This window comes from Salmo trutta, chromosome 35 (assembly GCF_901001165.1).
Source record: "Salmo trutta chromosome 35, fSalTru1.1, whole genome shotgun sequence".
NCBI classification, from domain to species: Eukaryota; Metazoa; Chordata; class Actinopteri; order Salmoniformes; family Salmonidae; genus Salmo; species Salmo trutta.
In genome coordinates this window covers 19,728,264-19,751,417 of record NC_042991.1, presented here as the reverse complement: position 1 = coordinate 19,751,417, position 23,154 = coordinate 19,728,264, and the positions used below count along the sequence as shown (strand labels likewise).

General features: G+C 43.3%; 1 protein-coding gene across 2 annotated transcripts in view; it reads right to left on the bottom strand.

Moving 5' to 3' along the window:
- The window catches only part of LOC115174806 (exostosin-1), a 307,505-nt gene that overhangs the window by 17,208 nt on the left and 267,143 nt on the right, over positions 1–23,154 (bottom strand). The window contains exons 5-8 of one of the 2 annotated variants that reach the window (XM_029733720.1): positions 17,881–18,000; positions 15,350–15,482; positions 10,660–10,778; positions 10,055–10,150 (exon numbers count right to left, since the gene is read on the bottom strand). In XM_029733720.1, coding sequence (XP_029589580.1) covers positions 10,055–10,150; positions 10,660–10,778; positions 15,350–15,482; positions 17,881–18,000 — 468 coding nt within the window. The remainder of the gene's footprint in view (positions 1–10,054; positions 10,151–10,659; positions 10,779–15,349; positions 15,483–17,880; positions 18,001–23,154) is intronic. The other variant, XM_029733721.1, reaches the window with a different exon arrangement.

Sequence of the window (23,154 nt, the reverse complement as noted above, 5' to 3'; positions counted from 1 at the left end):
CATAAAGTATATCCTGAATGAATGGACTGAATTGATTCTGAGGATCAACTCATGAATTGAAAACTCAGGGTGCCATGCAGGGAATTATTATTGAAAGTATCAATTAATTAAGGTGACAGAATTGTTCAGGGACAACAAATGACACCCTGAGTGACCATAGATCACCTCTTATACATGGTGAGACCAATGACCGCCCTGAGGAGAAAATGGTAGAGTGCTCCAAAGCATTTGACTAACCCAATTACTACGCTTTGCAAGAGATCTAATATCTAACGCTTTGGAAGACTCACTTTATTTCATTTATCTGTCCTTATTAACCACGTTCCCTTCTGATGAGACATCTTGTGATCCAGGCTGTATATGAATTATCAGCTGATGAAAATGGCTATCAGACAAGGATGGGGAGATGGAGGTGCTAATGAGACAGTGAGCCCTTCTTGAGGCGTCGCATCGCAGGACAGGAACACACTCAGCCAGCCAGCCAGCCACCCACACACAGCTGTGGAGATGCTACTGTGGTGATCTCACATGCACACAAACGCACACTCACAATCACACACACCCCACAAGTCAGTGAAGGGCTTAGCTCCAAGCCATCAGGCCTGGGAGTGAGTGGCAGGTCTGCCGAGAGCAAGGATAGTGATCTAATGGCAGCTGGCTATAAAGTGATCCATGGCACGAATGCGGGCCAACTTAATTAGCCTTCAAATGGAAACCAAAATTGAAGGAACAAGATGAGGGGACCTATTTTTAGATGTGTTACTTTCCTGAGGACACAAACATGGAAGAAAAATCGATAATATAATATGCTGGATTTTGATCAAATGCTGCTGGTGACCTCTACTCAGGGCTGATTAGTGCAGTCCATTGAAATACAAAAATTATATATTACAACGGAGGGGAGAGGGACTGTGGTTTATTAAGGCCCTTTCACAGCAGCCAGTGTTTTCCCTTGTCTATCACACAATGCATTCATGCAACAGCATGAAATGATGCCCCTGCTTTCATACTAGCTTGCTAAAAAGGAAAATAGTGTAAACACAATGGAAAGTATAGGACCGAAAACACAATAAATGGGGTCTAGGTTACAGTGTAATTTCAATGAGTCTACATAATAACGCTAAATAAATAGGTGACATGTATTAGGCAGTAGGAAAACACTGCTTAAATGTTTAAACTGAATGCCGGCCTTGAGGGGAGATAAACTATTTAGGACTCCAGATAATAAGAGCCACTTTAGATATTCTGTCCCCCTGACAAATATACAATTACTTAGCTTTTTTCGCAGATGATATGAGGGACAACAAAAGATGCACAATTGCAGAACACGGAACACATCCACCATTAGCCTTTCCTCAGTCTCCTGGCAGTGCTCTGATTCAGTGTGATGTGAACGTTTGACTCGCTGGTTTCAACACAGTGAAGCTCTTATTGTTTGGGGAGAAAGCTGTGGAGAATTACTACTCTGGAGCAGCTGTCTTGTTAGGCTAGAATACTCTGAGTAAGTATTTAGGAGCCCAAAGATGCCTTTTAGAAAAGCTGTTTATTGTTATAATGGGAACACATTTTTTCCATTGCCGTGTTTACTACATGAGAACAGACAGTATCAATTAAGGGATCTGCCATTGGGTTTTAGGGTCCTGCTCCTGCCTCAGTGGGGCAGCATGGAGTACTGCCCTTGTGTTAGGACAACAGCTGGGCTGCTGCGGGTTATGGAAAAACTGAGGAGTGTGTGCCTGTGTGTGTGTGTGAGAGAGAGAGAGAGCGTGCGTGCGGGGGGGGGGGGGGGGGGGGGGTTGACTGAATTCTGTGGTAAGCAGCAAGCATGACACTGCTGAATGGAATTCCACTTTGGCTTTGAGTAGGAGATATTTATGAAGCCAGCAATTAAAGGGATAGTTCACCCAAATTGCAAAAGGACACATTGGTTTCCAAGCAATCTATAGACAATGTATGACAGCAATCCATGCTTTGGTTTTGTTTCCATGGCTGGCACTGTTTCCAAATGCTAACGTTTCAGCATTTGTGGCACAAATCCCACTTAGCCTTCCCTGTAGCTCAGTTGGTAGAGCACGGTGTTTGCAACGCCAGGGTCGTGGGTTCAATTCCCACGGGGGGCCAGCACAGAAAAAAAAATGAAATGTATGCATTCACTACTGTAAGTCGCTCTGGATAAGAGCGTCTACTTAAATGTAATGTCATGGGACTGACATTAGCATTTTTTGCTCATCATGTTCAAATCATCTATAAGTGACTGTTGATCTTCACAATCAATTTTAGATACTTCTGAATGATTTGGACATGATGCATGAATAATTATAATATCAGTCCTATGACTTGAATGGTATTTGTGTCACAAACGCTAAATGTTAGCATTTGGAAACAGTGGCAGGGAAACGAAAGAATGGATTACTGTCATACCTTGTCCATAGACTGCTTACTGGGTAAGGAAATCATGGAAATTGTGTAATTTGGGTGAACGCTCTCTTTAAGTGAATGGAACGCTCCAGATAACACAATCGGAGTGATTATTTGGACTCAATGAAGGGTTGGATGAATTCATACGGTCAGCGCAATAGCGTTTCATCAGAATAGTTCAATTGAAACCACATTACTGTGTTTAAGATGCTTGCATTCAGTAAGACAATTTGTCCTATTTGGAAGTATGATGTCTGGTGTACTAACTCCTATTGTTTTAAAAGCTCATAAGAACATCACTGCAAAGTGGTACCTTTAGCACTACTAAAATGATTCAGCTGAGGCTTGGCACAGTAATGGCATTGTGATGGACTGGTGTTTTATCCAGAGTGCGCCTGGAACGCTCCTGGAAGCAGCCTCAAGCTGCTTCATGGCTCAACAGTCAGGGTAAGCTAAGCTCAGATTCCAGGAGACAGACTCGCACTTAGTCAGGGCCAGTTCCAAAAAGGACAAATTAAAGAAAAGCTTGAAAGGATTTTATTAGAAATGTACGACTGCATTTTATCTCCCCTGACTTTAAAGTGGAACTGACAGAGTTGTTGCAACATGAAAACGTATTAAAATCTGTTCATATACACCCCCAGAAAGAATTTGACACATTATATATTGTATTTTCATTTTATTTTTTACATTTTCTGACAAGCGGGCACTTAGATATGGTGATTTTCACATTTTCATAAATTCTTAGAATGTTTGGCATTTGTGAAAATTCTAAAGCAATAGAGAGTGGGAAAGCGGCTGTGCGTTTGGACAATTAATAGACACTGCAGTAAATAAAACCGAATAAAAACATCTGTCTCGTCAAGGACCAGAGTCTACGCAGAGCGGTGAGCCATAGCCAATCAGAGCTACGGTAGGCCTTTATGCAAATAAGCAATTTGCCACACGGGCCTGTCATCATTCACTTTGAACTGGACTGTGTGTTTACAGGCTGTAGCAACAGTGCGACTTTAGACCATTAGAACGCATTCGCCAAAATCCACAAAATACACCCGAATGGATTTTTGCAAATATGTAAATACCACTGGAGTCCTTTTACATTTGGTAACTTTACAGTCCTATTGATTTTGTTTATTTATTTCACCTTTATTTAACCAGGTAAGCTAGTTGAGAACAAGTTCTCATTTACAACTACAACCTGGCCAAGATAAAGCAAAGCAGTGCGACACAAACTACAACACAGAGTTACACATGGAATAAACAACCGTACAGTCAATAACACAATAGAAAAAAAAGAAAGTCTATATACAGTGTGTGCAAATGGCGTGAGGAGGTAAGGCAAATAAATAGGCCATAGTAGCAAAGTAGTTACAATTTAGCAAATTATCACTGGAGTGATAGATGAGCAGATGATGATGTGCAAGTAGAAATACTGGTGTGCAAAAGAGCAGAAAAGTAAATAAAAACAATACGGGGATGAGGTAGGTAGATTGGGTGGGCTATTTACAGATGGCTATGTACAGCTGCAGCGATCGGTAAGCTGCTCAGATAGCTGATGTTTAAAGTTAGTGAGGGAAATATAACTCTCCAACTTCAGCGATTTTTGCAATTCGTTCTAGTCATTGGCAGCAGAGAACTGGAAGGAAAGGCGGCCAAATGACGTGTTGGCTTTGGGGATGGCCAGTGAAATATACCTGCTAGAGCGCGTGCAGACCAAGCTTACCTCGATTACCGAGAGGGCTAAGTTTTGAGTTTAGACCATGCTTCTCTCAATTACGAGAGGGCTAAGGTTTGAGTAGAGACCAAGCTTACCTCAATTACGAGAGGGCTAAGGTTTGAGCCCATTGCTGAATTCTTAACCATACCATGTGGTTAAAACCTCTTGGCGTTCCCCTAGGATAGGGATAGAAAACACCCTAAAGTTTCTAAAACTGTTTGAATGGTGTCTGTGAGTATAACAGAACTCATATGGCAGTCAAAACCCGAGACAGATCGAAACAGGAAGTGGAATTCTGAATTGCGAACTCAACTTCATCACGTTGCCTATTAATCACACCGTGAGCTATGATTCATTGAGCACTTCCTATTGCTTCCACTAGATGTCCCCAGTCTTTACAAAGTGATTTGAGTCTCCTACTGTGAAAACTGACACAATGACACGCTGTGGAACGTGGTCACACGGAGAGGGCCATCACCATTATGACGCCGGCGCCCCTGGTTACCCTCCCCTTTCGAAACGTTTTGAAACACAATGCAATCGTCCCCCTCGAATCTTATTGGAGCTCTCGTTGAAAAAGGCCCTACAGATTTATGTTATACAACGTTTGACATGTTTGAACGAACCTAAATAAGAAAAAAATGCATTTTGTTGAAAGAGTAGCCCCGCGCACGTCGGAACTTTTGGTTCAGCCTTCAGAATGCGCTAACAACAACAAGCTAATGGAACATAAAGGATGAACTTTTTCGAACGAAAATAGATTTGTTGTGGACCTGGGATTCCTGGAAGTGCCTAAGGATGAAGATAATCAAAGGTAAGGGATTATTGACAATAGTATACAAGACTAGATTTGATATGCGATTGTTCCAAGATGGCTAGCCTATTGCTATTGCTAGCCTATTGTTCTGAGTATCGCATCCCCTTTTATCACAAAGTGTGATTACCCAGTAAAGTTATTTTTAAATCTGGCATTACAGGTGCTTTCAAGAGATATTCATCTATAAATCTTAGAATGACAATATTACATTTTAAAAATGTTTTCGAATAGTAATTTAGAAAATTGTAGCACTGTTTCACCGGATGCATTTGAGGGAAAATAGTTAGTCAACGTTACGTGCCGATGTAAAATGCTGTTTTTATATATAAATATGAACTTTATCGAACAAAAGAATGCATGCATTGTGTAACATGATGTCCTAGGTGTGTCATCTGATGAAGTTTGTAAAAGGTTAGTGCTGCATTTAGCTGTTTTTTGGTTACTTGTGATGCATGTGGTTGGTCGGAAAATGGCTATGTGGCTACTTTTACGATATACTCCTCTAACATAATCTAATGTTTTGCTTTTGCTGTAAAGCCTTTTTGAAATCGGACAACGTGGTTAGATTCAGGAGAGGTGTATCTATAAAACGATATAATTTGAAAAAAAAATGGAATTTTTTTTAAAATTACATTTTGTTATGCTAATGGCGATAGGATTTTTCGCTGGATGTCCATCCCGCATACGGGACGGAGGCCGCACAGGGGTTAACTCTGAGACTATCGAACCGACAGAATAAGAACAAATCTTTGATACTAATTACTAGTCTGCAGCTAGGAATTCGGTATCATTGAACGCGAAGACCGACAACCGCGGAAACATCTATTCTATAACGACATTGCTGAATGTTACTCTGAACTATCAATTCTTACCACGGCAGAGAGAGAGAGAGAGAGAGAGAGAGAGGGCGGACAAACTCTCCAACAGAAACTAACTTTCCAAAAGAGATTAGGACGACTCACTGAGCGTAAATATATATATTGATTGCAATTACGAGTGAGTGTTCATGTGCAAAGGATTAGCATTTCAATTGTTATAATTATCAACTTTGTAGTGTCAGTCAGTCAGTTTTTATCTCAGTCGACCCCCACTTCCCTTTTGTCCACCAAGCCGCGATGCCGGTTTAGCCCACTAGGGCACATCCGCTATCATTTCCTTGTAACTATATCTACTGTTTGTTTGTGCATTTCTGTGATTATTTAGTTAGTAAATAAATGGTTTAAGACAATTGATGTATGGATGACTCATCTTGAGGATTGGGTTCGTGCAGATAACCAACAATTTACGACGTTTGGAATGAGACTAACGTGAGGTATTAAAATATCTGAAAGTTATATTAGGAAAATTATATCTTTGTAATCTGAATATTTTCCTTGGTGCCCCGACTTCCTAGTTAATTACATCTACCTGATTAGTTAATCACGTAATAATAATTACAGAGAATTGATTTGATAAACTACAAATAAGTGTTCAGTTTAATGATGCCAAAGACACGACGAGGGTATGTTTGGCGGCGTGAGTGAAGGAGGCTTTGTTGCGAAATAGGAAGCCGATTCTAGATTTAATTTTGATGAAACCACCATGAAAGTTATGCACAGTTATGCAGATCCCTCAGTTATGCACATCAACAACAACATAATCAACAACTAATGCTAGCCAGAGCGAGATGAGCTAAAATCTAATGAGGGAAAATTAGATAAACCCTTTCAAACTTTTTCAACTAGTTGCACTGATAAACGATGGAGAATAGTAGCCTGCTTGTCCTTCTGCAGCTTGCCTGCCAATGCATGCTGGTCCCAACCCACATTTTTACAACTGAATGGGAAATTGCCTGCCTGCCCACCCATTTGATCAATGCCAAAAATATTTAATTGACAACTAGCTCAGGGTGCATTCATAAATTGCCTCCAGTGTGTCAGAGTGCACTCTGGGTTGTTCATAAATTCAGAGTGCTGTCAGATTATCTGTTTATAAATTCAGAGCATTTTGCAGTCAATCACCCAAGCTAACTGGCTAAAGTTGGCTAGCTTGCTAGCTACTTCCAGACACAAATGAGAGAACACCTCTGACCATTTTACTCGCCCTAGCAGAGCTGGTTAGGCTGTTTACATGTTATCTAGAGCGTTCGTAACTATCTTCCGTTTTTTGCCTACGTTTACTGACACCAGTCATATTCAGCGGGTGTCATAAATTCATCAGCTTTTCTGCGCTCTGGCACACTCAGACGAGAGTGCTCTGAAAACGGAGTTGATAGCCACATTCAATTTATGAACTTATGAAGTGGATAATAGTCGTTCTATTTCAGCATAGCGATTGTAACAGTTGTCTTCAGAAATGGACCAAGGCGCAGCGGGAATGTGGATACTCATAGTTTTAATCAACTCAAGTAAGGCATCCACAGGAAAAAACAAAAAAACAAGACAGCACCAGTTTTGCAGGCTATACAAACGCAGTGCAAAAACAACTACCCACAACCCCAAAGAAAAACACACACTCTATAGGACTCCCAATCAAAGGCAACTCAACACACCTGCCTTCAATTGGGAGTCCTAATCACCAACACAACACTTAACACCCCAAAACCCTGCCACGTCCTGACCAAAACTAATACAATACCTCCCTCTGCTGGTCAGGACGTGACAGTACCCCCCCACCTCAAGGTGCAGACCCCGGAATGCACCTAAAAAAAAGAAAACAAAAAAATCCCCAATACCCAACAGAACCAATAAACAATAACCCCTAAACAATAAGGGAGGGAAGGGAGGGTGGCTGCCGTCAACGACGGCACTGTGCTACACTCTCCCTCCCCAACCCACCTATCCTGGAGGTGGCTCAGGTGCAGGACGTGGACCTCGCTCCACCTTTGGCGTCGCCCACTTCGGTGGAGCCGATAGCTGCGCCAGGCAGACGGGCCACTCGGGCTGACCCTGGCAGATGGACCACTCTGGCTGGGCCGGAGGACAGGCGGGCCACTCGGGCTGGGCCGGAGGACAGGAGGGCCACTCGGGCTGGGCCGGAGGACAGGAGGGCCACTCGGGCTGGGCCGGAGGACAGGCTGGCCACTCGGGCTAGGCCGGAGGATAGGCGGGCCACTCGGGCTGGGCCGGAGGACAGGCGGGCCACTCGGGCTGGGCCGGAGGACAGGCGGGCCACTCGGGCTGGGCCGGAGGACAGACGGGGCACCCTGGCAGATCCGGGCAGTCGGGCCACTCTGGCAGACCCGGGCAGTCGGGCCACTCTGGCAGACCTGCGCAGTCGGGCCACTCTGGCAGACCCGGGCAGTCGGGCCACTCTGGCAGCTCCGGGCAGTCGGGCCACTCTGGCAGCTCCGGGCAGACGGGCCACTCTGGCTGCTCCGAGGCAGACGGGCCACTCTGGCAGCTCCTGACTAGCGGGCCGCTCTGGCAGCTCCTGACTAGCGGGCGGCTCTGGCAGCTCCTGACTGGCGGACGGCTCTGGCGACTCATGACTGGCGGACAGCTCTGGCGACTCATGACTGGCGGACAGCTCTGGCGACTCATGACTGGCGGACAGCTCTGGCGACTCATGACTGGCGGACAGCTCTGGCGACTCTTGACTGGCGGACAGCTCTGGCGACTCTTGACTGGCGGGCAGCTCTGGCGACTCGTGACTGGCGGGCAGCTCTGGTGACTCTTGACTGGCGGGCAGCTCTGGTGACTCTTGACTGGCGGGCAGCTCTGGTGACTCTTGACTGGTGGGCAGCTCTGGTGACTCTTGACTGGCGGGCAGCTCTGGTGACTCTTGACTGGCGAGGCTGGGCTGACGCACTAGACGCCTGATGCGTGGGGCTGGTACTGGACGTGCCAGCCTGGAGACACGCACCTCCATGCTAGTGCGTATCGCGGGAAACACCGGACCGTAGAGGCGCACTGGCGGTCTTGAGCGCAGGGTTGGCATCACCCCTTCCGGCTCGATGCTCACCTCGCCCTGGCACATGCGGGGCGCTGGTACTGTGCCTACCGGCCTGAAAATCCCAGGCCTCACCACAGCCCCAACCCCAAAGCACGGGACCTGTCCAGTCTGTCTCTGCCCTACAAGGGTACGGGGAGCTGGCCTGGGGCTCCAATCTTGCCCCGCCAAACAGCCCTTGTGCCCCCCAAAAACATTTTTTTTTATTGGGGCTGCCTCTCGGGTTCCCTTAGCTCCCTTAACTTGTCCTCCCAGAATCTTCGCTCATCCTGCCAAGTCCATCCATCCACACTGTTCTCCTGTGGCTTCCTCCTCTTCCGCTGCTTGGTCCTTTGGTGGTGGGTAGTTCTGTAACAGTTGTCTTCAGAAATGGACCAAGGCGCAGCGGGAATGTGGATACTCATAGTTTTAATCAACTCAAGTAAGGCATCCACAGGAAAAAACAAAAAAACAAGACAGCACCAGTTTTGCAGGCTATACAAACGCAGTGCAAAAACAACTACCCACAACCCCAAAGAAAAACACACACTCCTATATAGGACTCCCAATCAAAGGCAACTCAACACACCTGCCTTCAATTGGGAGTCCTAATCACCAACACAACATTTAACACACAAAAACCCTGCCACGTCCTGACCAAAACTAATACAATACCTCCCTCTGCTGGTCAGGACGTGACAGCGATTCATATTTTTTGCTAGCTAGCCAAATGACACCTGCCTCTAGTTGTAGCCACCGAAAAATAACATGACACCCTCCCAGCAGCTAGCTAGCCAGCCAACGTTAGGCTCAGTGTTTTTACCCTGCTAAATAAAAAGGTACATAAATAGATACGCTAGCCTATTAGCCACGTTATGACTGACTTGTGATCATTGTCCTTGCTGGTTTGATTGAATTGACATTCCCAGCCTTAGTTACATTTGTCTGGGGTTTTTTCAAAAATATAAACTGAAACTGAAACAGTGCATCCTGATTGAGTGGAGGCAGCAAACAATGTACCAGGCCAGTTGTGATTTACAACCTGATAGCAATATTTTTTGAACTTCAAAGAAATGTATTGGTGTCTTCAACAACCATGCTCATTCCTTCAATGATTAAGACTCAATAAAACACATTCAAATCGATAGCAAAACATGTAATCTTAACGCCCGCATAACTAGGAAATCTTGTACCTTTCTCTCTCCCTCAATGACAGTGATAGGCACGGTGGTGGAGGGCCACTTGCTCTTCGGAGGTAAAGGCTTGTCACAATTCCACAGCACAATTATCTGCAAACGAAACAATTCAATAAAATCTCAATTCAAAAGAGCACCAACCCCAGCCATTGTTTTTTTAGCAGCGGATATATAGCGAAAATAAGTCTGTTCATAATAAACTGGGTGGTTCGAGCCCTGAATGCTGATTGGCTGAAAGCTGTGGTATATCAGACCGTATAACATGGGTATGACATAACATTTCCTTTTACTCTTCTAATTACATTGGTAACCAGTTTATAATTTGCAATAAAGCACCTCGGGGTTTGTGTTATATGGCCAATATACCACGGCTAAGGGCTATATCCAGGTATCCTAAGAACAGCCCTTAGCCGTGGTATATTGGCCATATAGCACACCCGTAAATATAGCATGGGGAGACATGACATGCCGTATATCTGTAAAGCTTTATGCTATATCACATAAGATAAACTTCCACTGACTTCGAGTTACAGTATAAAAATGAATGGTCTGCATCCCTGCTGTTTCGCCTTAGCTCACGGGTCATAGGTCTGAGCTCTCACCTGTGCACAGAACTTGGATTTGGCAACAGCGATGACGAGCTTGACTATGGGCTGCAGCTGAGATTGGAGAGGAGTTACGGCCTGGATAACAGCAGTGAACTCCTGGGACGGGATCTTACCTGCAACCACACAGAGAGACATAAACCTTAATACACACCTTCAGACACAACTTAACACACACGCACCTCAAGACATTAACCTTTCTGACACACACCTTCAGAAGGGACAGACTGGACTCTCCAATCCATCCACCTCATCACGCATAAATGGACACCCAGTGTACTTACAGCATCCCTATCAATCTCTCTGACACAGGGCTGTGGACTCGCTGACCTCTCTGGTGTACTGGGCTCTATTTATGGATTTACCCTGATGCTGTGTGGTGCCTCTAGAAGTCCGATTTTGGATCCTGATCACACAACGATGCCTTCTTGATGTGGGACGTGATAGCAAACTTGTGCGGGCTGTTTGTATGTCTCCATTTGGTGAGCATAACATTTACCTGAATAGGTTTGTTCTTTGCAGACATTGTTGCATAAGCAAAGAAATCTGTAGAAAATCTCTGCCGATCATCTTCAAAGGAGGGACTCAGTATTGCATTAGGACCACACGAGTCCCATAGGGCGGCGTACAATTGGCCCAGAGTCGTCCGGGTTATTAGGGGAGGGTTTGGCCGGGGTAGGTCGTTATTGTAAAATAAGAATTTGTTCTTAAATGACTTGCCTAGTTAAATATACTGCTCAAAAAAATAAAGGGAACACTTAAACAACACATCCTAGATCTGAATGAAAGAAGTAATCTTATTAAATACTTTTTTCTTTACATAGTTGAATGTGCTGACAACAAAATCACACAAAAAGAATCAATGGAAATCCAATTTATCAACCCATGGAGGTCTGGATTTGGAGTCACACTCAAAAGTAAAGTGGAAAACCACACTACAGGCTGATCCAACTTTGATGTAATGTCCTTAAAACAAGTCAAAATGAGGCTCAGTAGTGTGTGTGGCTTCCACGTGCCTGTATGACCTCCCTACAACGCCTGGGCATGCTCCTGACAGTCTGTGGTGCAACGTGGCGTTGGTGGATGGAGCGAGACATGATGTCCCAGATGTGCTCAATTGGATTCAGGTCTGGGGAACGGGCGGGCCAGTCCATAGCATCAATTCCTTCCTCTTGCAGGAACTGCTGACACACTCCAGCCACATGAGGTCTAGCATTGTCTTGCATTAGGAGGAACCCAGGGCCAACCGCACCAGCATATGGTCTCACAAGGGGTCTGAGGATCTCATCTCGGTACCTAATGGCAGTCAGGCTACCTCTGGCAAGCATATGGAGGGCTGTGCGGCCCCCCAAAGAAATGCCACCCCACACCATGACTGACCCACCGCCAAACCGGTCATGCTGGAGGATGTTGCAGGCAGCAGAACGTTCTCCACGGCATCTCCAGACTCTGTCACGTCTGTCACGTGCTCAGTGTGAACATGCTTTCATCTGTGAAGAGCACAGGGCGCCAGTGGCGAATTTGCCAGTCTTGGTGTTCTTTGGCAAATGCCAAACACCTGCACGGTGTTGGGCTGTAAGCACAACCCCCACCTGTGGACGTCGGGCCCTCATACCACCCTCATGGAGTCTGTTTCTGACCGTTTGACCAGACACATGCACATTTGTGGCCTGCTGGAGGTCATTTTGCAGGGCTCTGGCAGTGCTTCTCCTGCTCCTCCTTGCACAAAGGCGGAGGTAGCGGTCCTGCTGCTGGGTTGTTGCCCTCCTACGGCCTCCTCCACGTCTCCTGATGTACTGGCCTGTCTCCTGGTAGCGCCTCCATGCTCTGGACACTACGCTGACAGACACAGCAAACCTTCTTGCCACAGCTCGCATTGATGTGCCATCCTGGATGAGCTGCACTACCTGAGCCACTTGTGTGGGTTGTAGACTCTGTCTCATGCTACCACTAGAGTGAAAGCACCACCACCATTCAAAAGTGACCAAAACATCAGCCAGGAAGCATAGGAACTGAGAAGTGGTCTGTGGTCCCCACCTGCAGAACCACTCCTTTATTGGGGGTGTCTTGCTAATTGCCTATAATTTCCACCTGTTGTCTATTCCATTTGCACAACAGCATGTGAAATTTATTGTCAATCAGTGTTGCTTCCTAAGTGGACAGTTTGATTTCACAGAAGTGTGATTGACTTGGAGTTACATTGTGTTGTTTAAGTGTTCCCTTTATTTTTTTGAGCAGTGTATATATAAAATATATCATTCTCATCCGGCCATCAAAATCCCTTAAGCCTTAAAGTATTTTACTCTGGCAACACTTTTGTAGAAAAGATGTTTCCTCTGGGAAACCCCACAGTCATTTCTGGCAGCAATTTTAAGTGCACTTCAAACAAACGTTCGAATCAAACACTAAACTGCAAATGTACCAAGCAGAACTGGCAAAAACATTTTGTTCAAATGACTTTCATTGAAATAACTGTGATCAAAGTCATTTCTTCAACTGTTGTTAAGACAGGGGAAATATATTTTCAATTTCAACAAGGTATGTTAAGCATTGATCCAATATTACTGTTTCCTTCAGAACACACCAACAGCTGTCGAAGAGTAGGCTGTTAGTCCCACATTTGTAAAAAAGAGCCTTGTATAATGGCCCCTCGTATCTTGAGAGACTGCCCTTTGCAGGATACCTTACTGTAGGCCTAGTGAAGCGGGGTGTCATGTTGGTTATTAGCCTTTATGCTTGTTACTGGCCTTAGTGAAGGAGCTCTAGAACCTGTCATTAGAAAGGTTCAGTGTGATCTGAAACACGCTCAGAAACTAGACCTCATTAATATTGACAGAACGAAGTCAAACTGTACTATGGTAATGGAGAAGAAAAAAAAACACCGATTGCAATGAACCGGAACAATCATGCTCAGCAAACGAGGCAAGTTGGAGGGTTTTCCGGACCAAAACAGAAAGCCAGGCTGGATCAATGATAGTGATAGGACGGCAGAAGAGAAAGCTCTTAGGGTGTCCTGAAGCCTCGAGGAAATCTAGCTGGTAACCTTAAAAATAAATAGAGGTGCCAGAGAAGTGAAGAGGTGAGGTGACGAGACGAGGGCAAGTGTTAACGCTTTTTCACACGAGGTGGTGGTAAACAAATCACCCCTCTTCTAGCAGCATCCTGGAGATAGTCCTTCTATACACTGCCGAATCAGCATTACACAATGGGAGAAGACTGTGTGGAACTGCACATGCAGCGGTCCGATAATTCACGTAATTTTGTGTACCCTGCATATCTAATCCGAGGATTTAGACAATGTATAATTTCCTCATGTAAAAAGCTATAATGAAGCTATAGATTGAGATTTATTGACAGCTCAAACAAAATTCAGTTGAGACGTTACATCTCATGAGTAAAAATTCGAACTCAAATGGCGATGACTGTGGATAACAAGCAAAGTTTCATCAGGGAACATTCAAACAGTTTCTACAGTAAATGGACCTTCTCATTCTTATCCACTGCTTTGGCATCTCTTCATACATTCCCAGTAGCTTTAAACACAGTCAAAAGAGGATTGTGAAGCACATGATAGGAGGTACCAAAGGAGCTGGACTCTCTACTAAACAAGTTGGAAATCCAATTTGTGATTTTGAGGTGGTATACTCAGTCATCAAGATCCACCAGAAGTGGAGCCCAACATTGCTATCTTTTCTTCTTTTCCACTTCTCAGAGGAGAAAATAGGATTCGGGACAGATGCTGTCATAATAACAAAATATTGTAACATCAACTTGAAATTGACAGAGACAAATAAAAGCTTAAAAACAGTAAATTAAAGTCAGTAGAATTTAAATAGACCTACAATGCAAAGAAAAAAACAAAAAAATTCTGCTGCTATCAGAATTATGGAAAGTGAGACTGATATGCCTGTTTATTACCGGCATTGACAACGTTATTCCTCCAGTACCGGCAAAAACGTATAAATGTGGAAGCATAACGCAAACTGCCCATTCCTCCTGTACACAACTCCTCAGAGAAAGACAAGCATCTATCTGAGTTATGGTTTCATCCCAGTGCTCCTCGCAGGACTGTGACAGCAGCACAGTTCATAGTGCACAGCTCCAAGGTGCTCAATGCCGGAGGAAATACACAAGACACTGACTGCTCTGCTGCAGCTCTAGGCTTTATGCTGTTCCCTGTTCCATCTCAGTGACAACTAATCACTGACTAGGGAGGACTTGACCCTTGGCAGTTAATGGGACTGCAGATAGGATATGGGATAACATATACCAGTTTGCAAGGTTACATCCAAGACAATTTCCGTTGTAAAGTGCATTGTTTGGTCCCCCAAACATGACTTTATGTCTGTGGTTGGTTAGCATGAGCAACATTTTCTCAGAGGGTATTAATATGTAGCACTGGGGTATATAAAATAGCATGGAGGAAAGGTTGAAGAGCGCACATTGACATTAGGCCCTCCGCAATGAACTGGTTGTGAATGAAGAATTTAGTTTTGACTCTGTCAAGGAGTTGAAAAACCTGATGGCCAAAGCGGAGGTCTGATTCCTTGTGGTTGTGTGTCAACAGTTCCCCATGCATAGAAGTTATACAGACACATAATGCCAGGTTATTAACAGCCTGCAACTCACCCAGAGAGGAGTCTTATACAGACACATAATACCAGGTTATCAACAACCTGCAACTCACCCAGAGAGGAATAATAGAAGGGGAACACTGCAGCGTCCGTGGAGAACTGAGGCAGAATGTACAGTCCACCAGGCAACGAATTCCACATCAATTTGTTCCTGGATATGTGTGAATTTATTCTGTCTTGGATTATCTGCAGAAAAAGAAACAACACAGAGAGAAGGAGGAGGAGAGAGAGAGGATTAGTACAAAGAAGCTGCTCGCTGTGCAAGAGGCTGGGTCTGATAGACGTGGCCATGTTGTCGAGCAGCGTCTTGCTGATGCAGATAACACCTCACACCGTCAGCTGGGACTGATGCCCACTCACCCAGGTGCAACTGTTACCTTGCATGTTGACTGTGGAGATTGGACCTGTATCTCGTTGTCCCATGTTGCTATGTATGATGACTGTGCTACTGACAGTCTATTGAACAGTAATGACTGTAAGGAGTTTTTTTGCATGCAGTGGTCATGCAGTAAGAGTGATGCACTGATGATGCACAGGATATTTTACATGAAGATGGTCACCTATGGGTCCTGATATTAGTTAAGTCAATGGACACAAAACCAACCTCTCAATCAAATTCATTAACATTAATGACAGTCATTTCATATCATATCAACCATCTACTTTTGATTGCTCTTTCCAATACACCTGCCTCACTGCATGTCATGAAGTAGAAAGGCTCCAGCTCCCTGCTCTTGGATCCACAGCAAGAGACCTCCATATGGGTACGTCACCTCTCTTGCATCAGCTGCTCTCAGAGCCCGGTGCTTTCCAGGCTGCTTCCTCCATTTGAACTGTGGGTCCTAATGAGGTTGTGAGAGAGGCCTTAACAAGCAACCCCCTCAGAGAAACGAGGCGGTAGGTCGACCCCTCCACACTGTTTACTCCCTGCTAGGTGATGAGCTTCATTTATGTTGCTCAAGATAAAGTACCTCCACAGTAAAAAAAATATTTTCTCTTCTACAGGAGTTGCTACAGTATCATGTGATACTTGTTCTGCATTGTAGGCAAATGTATCTGAAAACCCTATTGACAGATTCAGGTCAGATTTATCTGGCTATGAGGGAAGCAGTGCGTCTGCCTGTTTGTCCCGCACCTCAAACGGCCACCCTCAGTGTGATTATCATAACAGTTTAGAGTCCATGTGCCCGTCCAGTGCCAGCAACACTGAGACGAGATGTGCCTTTTGATCTATATGGGGAATTAGCGGGCACTTATCGACAACCTCACAAAAGCCCTGTGTGTGTGTGCCACTGCGGGGCTATTTAGAATGCCTAATTTCCCCCATTTTGTCAGTCGGCAGGTAGCGCCAAGCATTTACCACATCTGCACAACGGTAAATATCCATGGAGATGGGCCTAATTTTGTCCCTGTTGGATTTGGACTAGGCACCTGGTGGTGTCGTTTGCCCGGCAACACATAAAACCAACGCCCGTCCCTAATGCAATTCATCACAAAGTGCTGCTGTGGCTCCCTTTGAAGAACCATGGCGGAATGCCTATAATACATCCTCCTCACTTTCTCTTTTCCCCCTACTCCTCAACCCTCCTTGTCATTATTTCCTTTATGAAGTGGTAAATTGAATGGACAGAGGAAGGGAGTAAAGACAGAGAGTGGAGAAATTAAACACAGTCACCCTCAAAATGAAGAAGTGAAATGAAAACCTCAGGGACAAAGACATATGGGTGACAGGTTGGAATGTCTGTTGAGTGAGTTCTAAATTAGAGCCCACAACACTATCATAACAGAGTAGCTTCTGAATGGGTCAGTGATACAACAATAAGTGAAAGTGTGTTAATATAAAAACCCATGGAAAAGCTCAGACCAAAGTAAAACCCTCAAAATGGTGAGACAGAGGGGTGAACAGAGAGCCTATGAGAATGTTCTGATGTTACCCTGCTGAACCCTTCCTCTCATACCTGCAGGCCAAAACACCTCATACCGTGGCTTCCTCTCCACACATCAGACCATAAAAAGTGGTTTTCTGATTGTTCCAGGGGAAACATGACAATTATTTTAACTTTGCTCTGAGGGGACACTATATTTGGGGGTGTGACAACAATAAACAGTAGCAGTATAGCACAAGGGGGAGTTTTGCTTAAGGAACCCCCAGCTACCTGTCTATGTACTCTAGTCCATGAGAGTCTCTAGACATTTAAGATGCCAGAGGAAACTGTTACACTGCAATCTCTTTTGATCATGGCAGGTCCTGACTGACTGTCTGTTCTGGGGAAGAGCCTGATGAAAGCCCTTTGTGTCTGTTTCCCCCCAGAGACTGAGACAGAAGAGAGAGTATAGTGAAAACACTCCCAAAGTAAGAGCCAGGCTGTCAGGAGGAATAAGAAAAAACAAACCAGGGGAAATTAAGAACTTGTTTGGGAAACGCTGTTGTACAGGCACCATCAATTCATCCTGGCCACTTGTGCACATTATAGAAAAGGCTATCCGTTATCCTGGCTGCTGGCTGTCTGGCCCTGCAATCCTCCCAACCCGCTCCCACCCACTCTTGATTCAAATGAACAGTTCTATAAATGGGAGAGCTTACCTCTAATGTAGTTAATACTATTTTTGCTACCGAAGAAAAATAAGCATCCCAGAGGAACTGAGTCTGCTGCCTGAGCGCCAATATTTTGTCATGGTCCACAGATCTGGTAATTGAAGGAACCTGGAAAAAAAAGGACAGAGTGAAAATTTAAACGAATGTGAGGGAGTGGGGGCACATGGGTTATTCTCTGGGCAGATGTGATTAGGTGAAATACTCCTTCACGAGGGAGGCCCATGGACACACTGTCTCCACCCATGAGAGCCATAGCAACACCTCTCTGTAGGATTCGAATGGCCCTTTAGTGGCTATAACTTGAGGGACCAATGACATCGTTAACGATGGTCCTCAATGGTCAAATTACACTGTGATCTATGTGGTAGGCCTTAGAGGACTAATAAGAGGACAATAGAATTTACTGGCATACCGTTCCAATTGAGGACTATCCTCTCAAGGTGTTGCTCCAGCATAGTTCATACTGCTAGAGAGAAACCGAGGTGTTAAAACGTTATGGGCTAGTAAACCAGCCTTGTGTGAGAGAGGTTGAGCCCTTAAGTTAGGGATCATGTCACTCCTATGGCTAAAACACAACACTATCACACCCTACTAACTAACAGATAGCACTACCTCATGTTTCACAGCGCATCACTGTTCTGTACTGCTACTGTTCCTCTCAGAGCTCTTCATCAATTATACAAACAAACACAGAAAATACAATTCACAATGTGACACGTGGCAGGAGAGGGGGCAGGAAGACAAATCAGCAGTCACATTTCTAACCCCGAAATCACAAAGAGAGCCCCCCTCTCCCCCCTGAAGCCTGAAAACAATGTCTGTCTGAGCTGATGTTTGGTAGTGACAGTATCTCTAGTTTTAATACACTCAGAGGCAGGGTATACATTAGGCAAATAAAATCCTCCCCCTCCCTCTCTATCTCTCCATCAGTGTTTATGTGTCTCCTCTGTGGGGGAATAAGCTACTCCACATGTTGTGCTGGGTTGTTGTGCATCATTCTTCCACATAATTGAATGTAAAGAGATTCAATTTTTACCAGCAGGTGCAGCAACTTGATTGTTGTATAAAACCAAAACATTCCCTCCATTCTCATTATGGACCAACACACACACACACACACACACACACACACACACACACACACACACACACACACACACACACACACACACACACACACACACACACACACACACACACACACATACACACACACACACGTATGGTGTGGGGGCTGTGCTTTGCTACTTTACCAACTCTGTAAACAAAGCTGGATATAAGTTATTATCTTGACACTCATAAGCTTGTTTATGTGTCTGTTTATATATAGGAGTGTATTTCAAGCTCTTAAAGCTCACGATAGCCTACTATGACTCATGGTAGCGGATTATCTTTACATTAGATATATGTAAGTTTGAGTGAATACATTTTTGAGTTTGAATGAGTTTGAGTGAATAAATTGTAGAGATTTTACAAAAGTTTCTGAATTGCTTGAAATTCAAGCAGAGTTAGTTGGTTCTTTCCCAGAAACCCCTCATGCTAATCTTTATGAAGTTGGGTTTTGATAAGAAAATAGATCTAAATGGAATACATTTACATTGAACCATCTAAACACAACAGAAGACTACAAATCAGTAGAGATTTAATCCTAACTTTCCCAACTTTCCTCACCTTTTAGCATCCTTTTGTATTACAAGATTCAAAAGGCACTCGCACATCTGAGCCTTCTTGTTGCAGGTGCATGGCAACAGTTGAAACAGGATGAAGGAAAAAAAGGAAACCGCACACTGTTCTTGATAGTATCACTGATATTTAATAAGCTTACGTATCGGCCTAACGGCCTTCGTCAGAGCTTTTGTGAATTTTCTGAAAACAGCACCTCTATGTAGACCTAGCCCCACCCACATCCGTTCCACGTATGGAAAGGAGTTGGAGGCAAAGGAAAAATAAACAAGTGCTACCAAACATAACAATATGCATTGCACAAATATTACAAAAGTGTATAGACAAGACGCACCGAACCCGTCCATAAAATCACAACGAGGACATAGCAAGTTTTCATTAATCATTGGGTACATCATACGAAAAAACAAAGTAATCTTAAATAAGAACATATTTCAAATTCACAACATAACATACATAGGCATTTCATCATTTCAGGCATTTCATCACGTTTTTTCGTATGATGTACCCAATGATTAATGAAAACTTGCTATGTCCTCGTTGTGATTTTATGGACGGGTTTGGTGCGTCTTGTCTATACACTTTTGTAATATTTGTGCAATGCATATTGTTATGTTTGGTAGCACTTATTTATTTTTCCTTTGCATCCAACTCCTTTCCATACGTGGAACGGATGTGGGTGGGGCTAGGTCTACATAGAGGTGCTGTTTTCAGAAAATTCACAAAAGCTCTGACGAAGGCCGTTAGGCCGATACGTAAGCTTATTAAATATCAGTGATACTATCAAGAACAGTGTGCGGTTTCCTTTTTTTTCCAGCATCCTTTTTTATCTAATTCACACTCTGAATAACTGAGGGCTGCATGACTTTGTTCTGATACCACTTTGCTTGCGGTTCTACAAAACGTGTACGGACTGCTGACAGGCACTTAGCAGTTTTGCTCAGTGTCGGCAGTCAACTTTTTGTTGTTCAGATAGCACTGTTCAACCGCCGATCAGCCTCTTAAAAAACTCCAGACCACAAGGTGGCAGTAGCTTTCTACAGGCGTACGTCTGCTGTAGCTATCTATAGCAAACGTTAACTAACTAGCAAGCTGCACTAATGTTGTTGCTAGCTAGCTAGAATTTGTAGTAAGTCCTTGTTGATACTTATGGAAGCATTTAGCTGCCGACACTCAATTGGAAATGCAACACTCTTACACTTAAAAACGAAATGTAAATGCCATTTAATTTCCTTCTTGTTACCACATAAATTGTGACAAAAAGAAAATTAATTATCAATTGGAATTGATAATTACCTTCCATACTCTGTGTGGGTTGACTGTCAAAATTATAATGATCAATCAAATTCGATAAATCAATTGCTATGCTTCATTTTGCTATTTTCTTTCTTGATTGCTCCTTTGCGTTTTCATTTTCGATGTGTTAGACCTGCCAATCAAACACGGTGGATGGGGTTTTGGTAACGGAAGCAGAAGAGTTTGCCTGGGCTTGGTAGCTAGGTCATTCCTACCTATTTTTATTTTTATTTCACCTTTATTTAACTAGGCGGTGCCTACAGTGCCTTTTCTGTCCCCAGGACATCACTTTATATTTAGTGTAAAATGTGGATTCCAAAAGGCTTTAAATATAAAAGGTCAGGTGTCCTTACATTAAACACACAAAAATATGGAACTTGAAAGGGAATAATTTTGAAAACTTTTTTTTCTGTGGATGTAGGCTTTTTTGCCATGTCCCCCGGGTGCTACTCATGAACTTCCATGAGAAATAAGCCTTAAAATATAATATTATTTTATAGTCCTAGTTAAATTCTCTCTCATCAATTACTTTTGTTCATGATTATTGTATTTAATATTTTATTTTATAATTTTCTGTGTCTCTGATATCACTTTCCAATCTGTTAGTTTGTTGTAATTCTCCATTTATGAAAATAACCCCTTTCTAAAATGACACCACATTCAGGAAGTGTCATAATTTCTTTGGTGGGAAAACAATGGTGCAAAAGTACATAAATATAGACACTCCATTTGATCTATTTTTCCATGTTTCATGTTGTTAGTCTGTATGTCCCACTCATACATTTCCACCCTGTTAGGCTAAATTATAGAGAAAATTAACCACATTTCTAAATGTTAAAATATGTTTGAAAGAGAAGTAAGAATACTGTTAAAAGTGTTGACCATTTTACTCGCTCAATCTTTCTCACTCACAGAGCTATGGCTAATTTGGGCTCCACATTTCCACCCTTATGCACCTAACAGGTTGGAAAATGCACCTAAAAAAATAAGTGCCTGAGCTTGACCAATATGTTTTTTCTGAAAGTCAAACATGTCCTTTTTCTCATAGAATACTAAAACACAAAAATAGACCTTTTTTCTCTCCAAAAGGGTTGAGGTCCAAAAGGCACCACAAAGTAGGAATGACCCAACTATGCTCAGACAGAAAAACATGTACTCTTAATTTTGTAAAGTATTTCTGGATCACAGAGGAAGAGGCGAAGCTGTGCTATCTACTGAATGACTCAGATAATCTTTGCTATACTGGCTAGGACAGCCGTTAGTATATGTACTATAGTTAGCCATCTATGTTAGACACGTTAGCTAGCTAGCTGGCTATGGTGAGAGGCAAGTCAGCACATTTTAAGAGATGAGTAGATGGAAATAACCTACTAAAATCATTCTGGTCCAACAAATAAAATAAAAATATACGGTGCCTTATTCATTCCCCTTGATTTATTCCACATTTTGTTGTGTTACAGCCTGAATTCAAAATTGATTAAACATATATTTTTTTCTCTGACCCATCTACACACAATACCCAATTATGAAAAAGTTCAAACATGTTTTAGAAATGTTGGCAAATTTATTGAAAAGTAAATACAGAAATATCAAATTTACATAAGTATTCACACCCCTGAGTCAATACGTTAGAATCATATTTAGTAGCTATTACAGCTGTGAGTCTTTCTGGGTACGTCTCTAAGAGCTTTACTGACCTGGATTGTACAATATTTGCCTATTATTATTTTCCAAATTCTTCAAGCGCACTCAAATTGGTTGTTGATCATTGCTAGACCATTTTCAAGTCTAACCATAGATTTTCAAGTAGATTTATGTCAAAACTGTAACTCGGCCACTCAGGAACATTCACTGTCTTCTCGGTAAGGAACATTCACTGTCTTCTCGGTAAGGAACATTCAGTCTTCTCGGTAAGGAACATTCACTGTCTTCTCGGTAAGGAACATTCACTGTCTTCTTGGTAAGGAACATTCACTGTCTTCTTGGTAAGGAACATTCACTGTCTTCTCGGTAAGGAACATTCACTGTCTTCTTGGTAAGGAACATTCACTGTCTTCTCGGTAAGGAACATTCACTGTCTTCTCGGTAAGGAACATTCACTGTCTTCTTGGTAAGGAACTCCAGTGTAGATTTGGCCTTACGTTTTAGGTTATTGTCCTGCTGAAAGGTGAATTTATCTCCCATTTATTTTCCTTGACTCAATACTGTTAAAGCTGCAAGTCAAATTAAGTAAGAGGGTAACTTTGCGTGAGACTTTGCTTGTGTGAGCCACAACGGCTCATA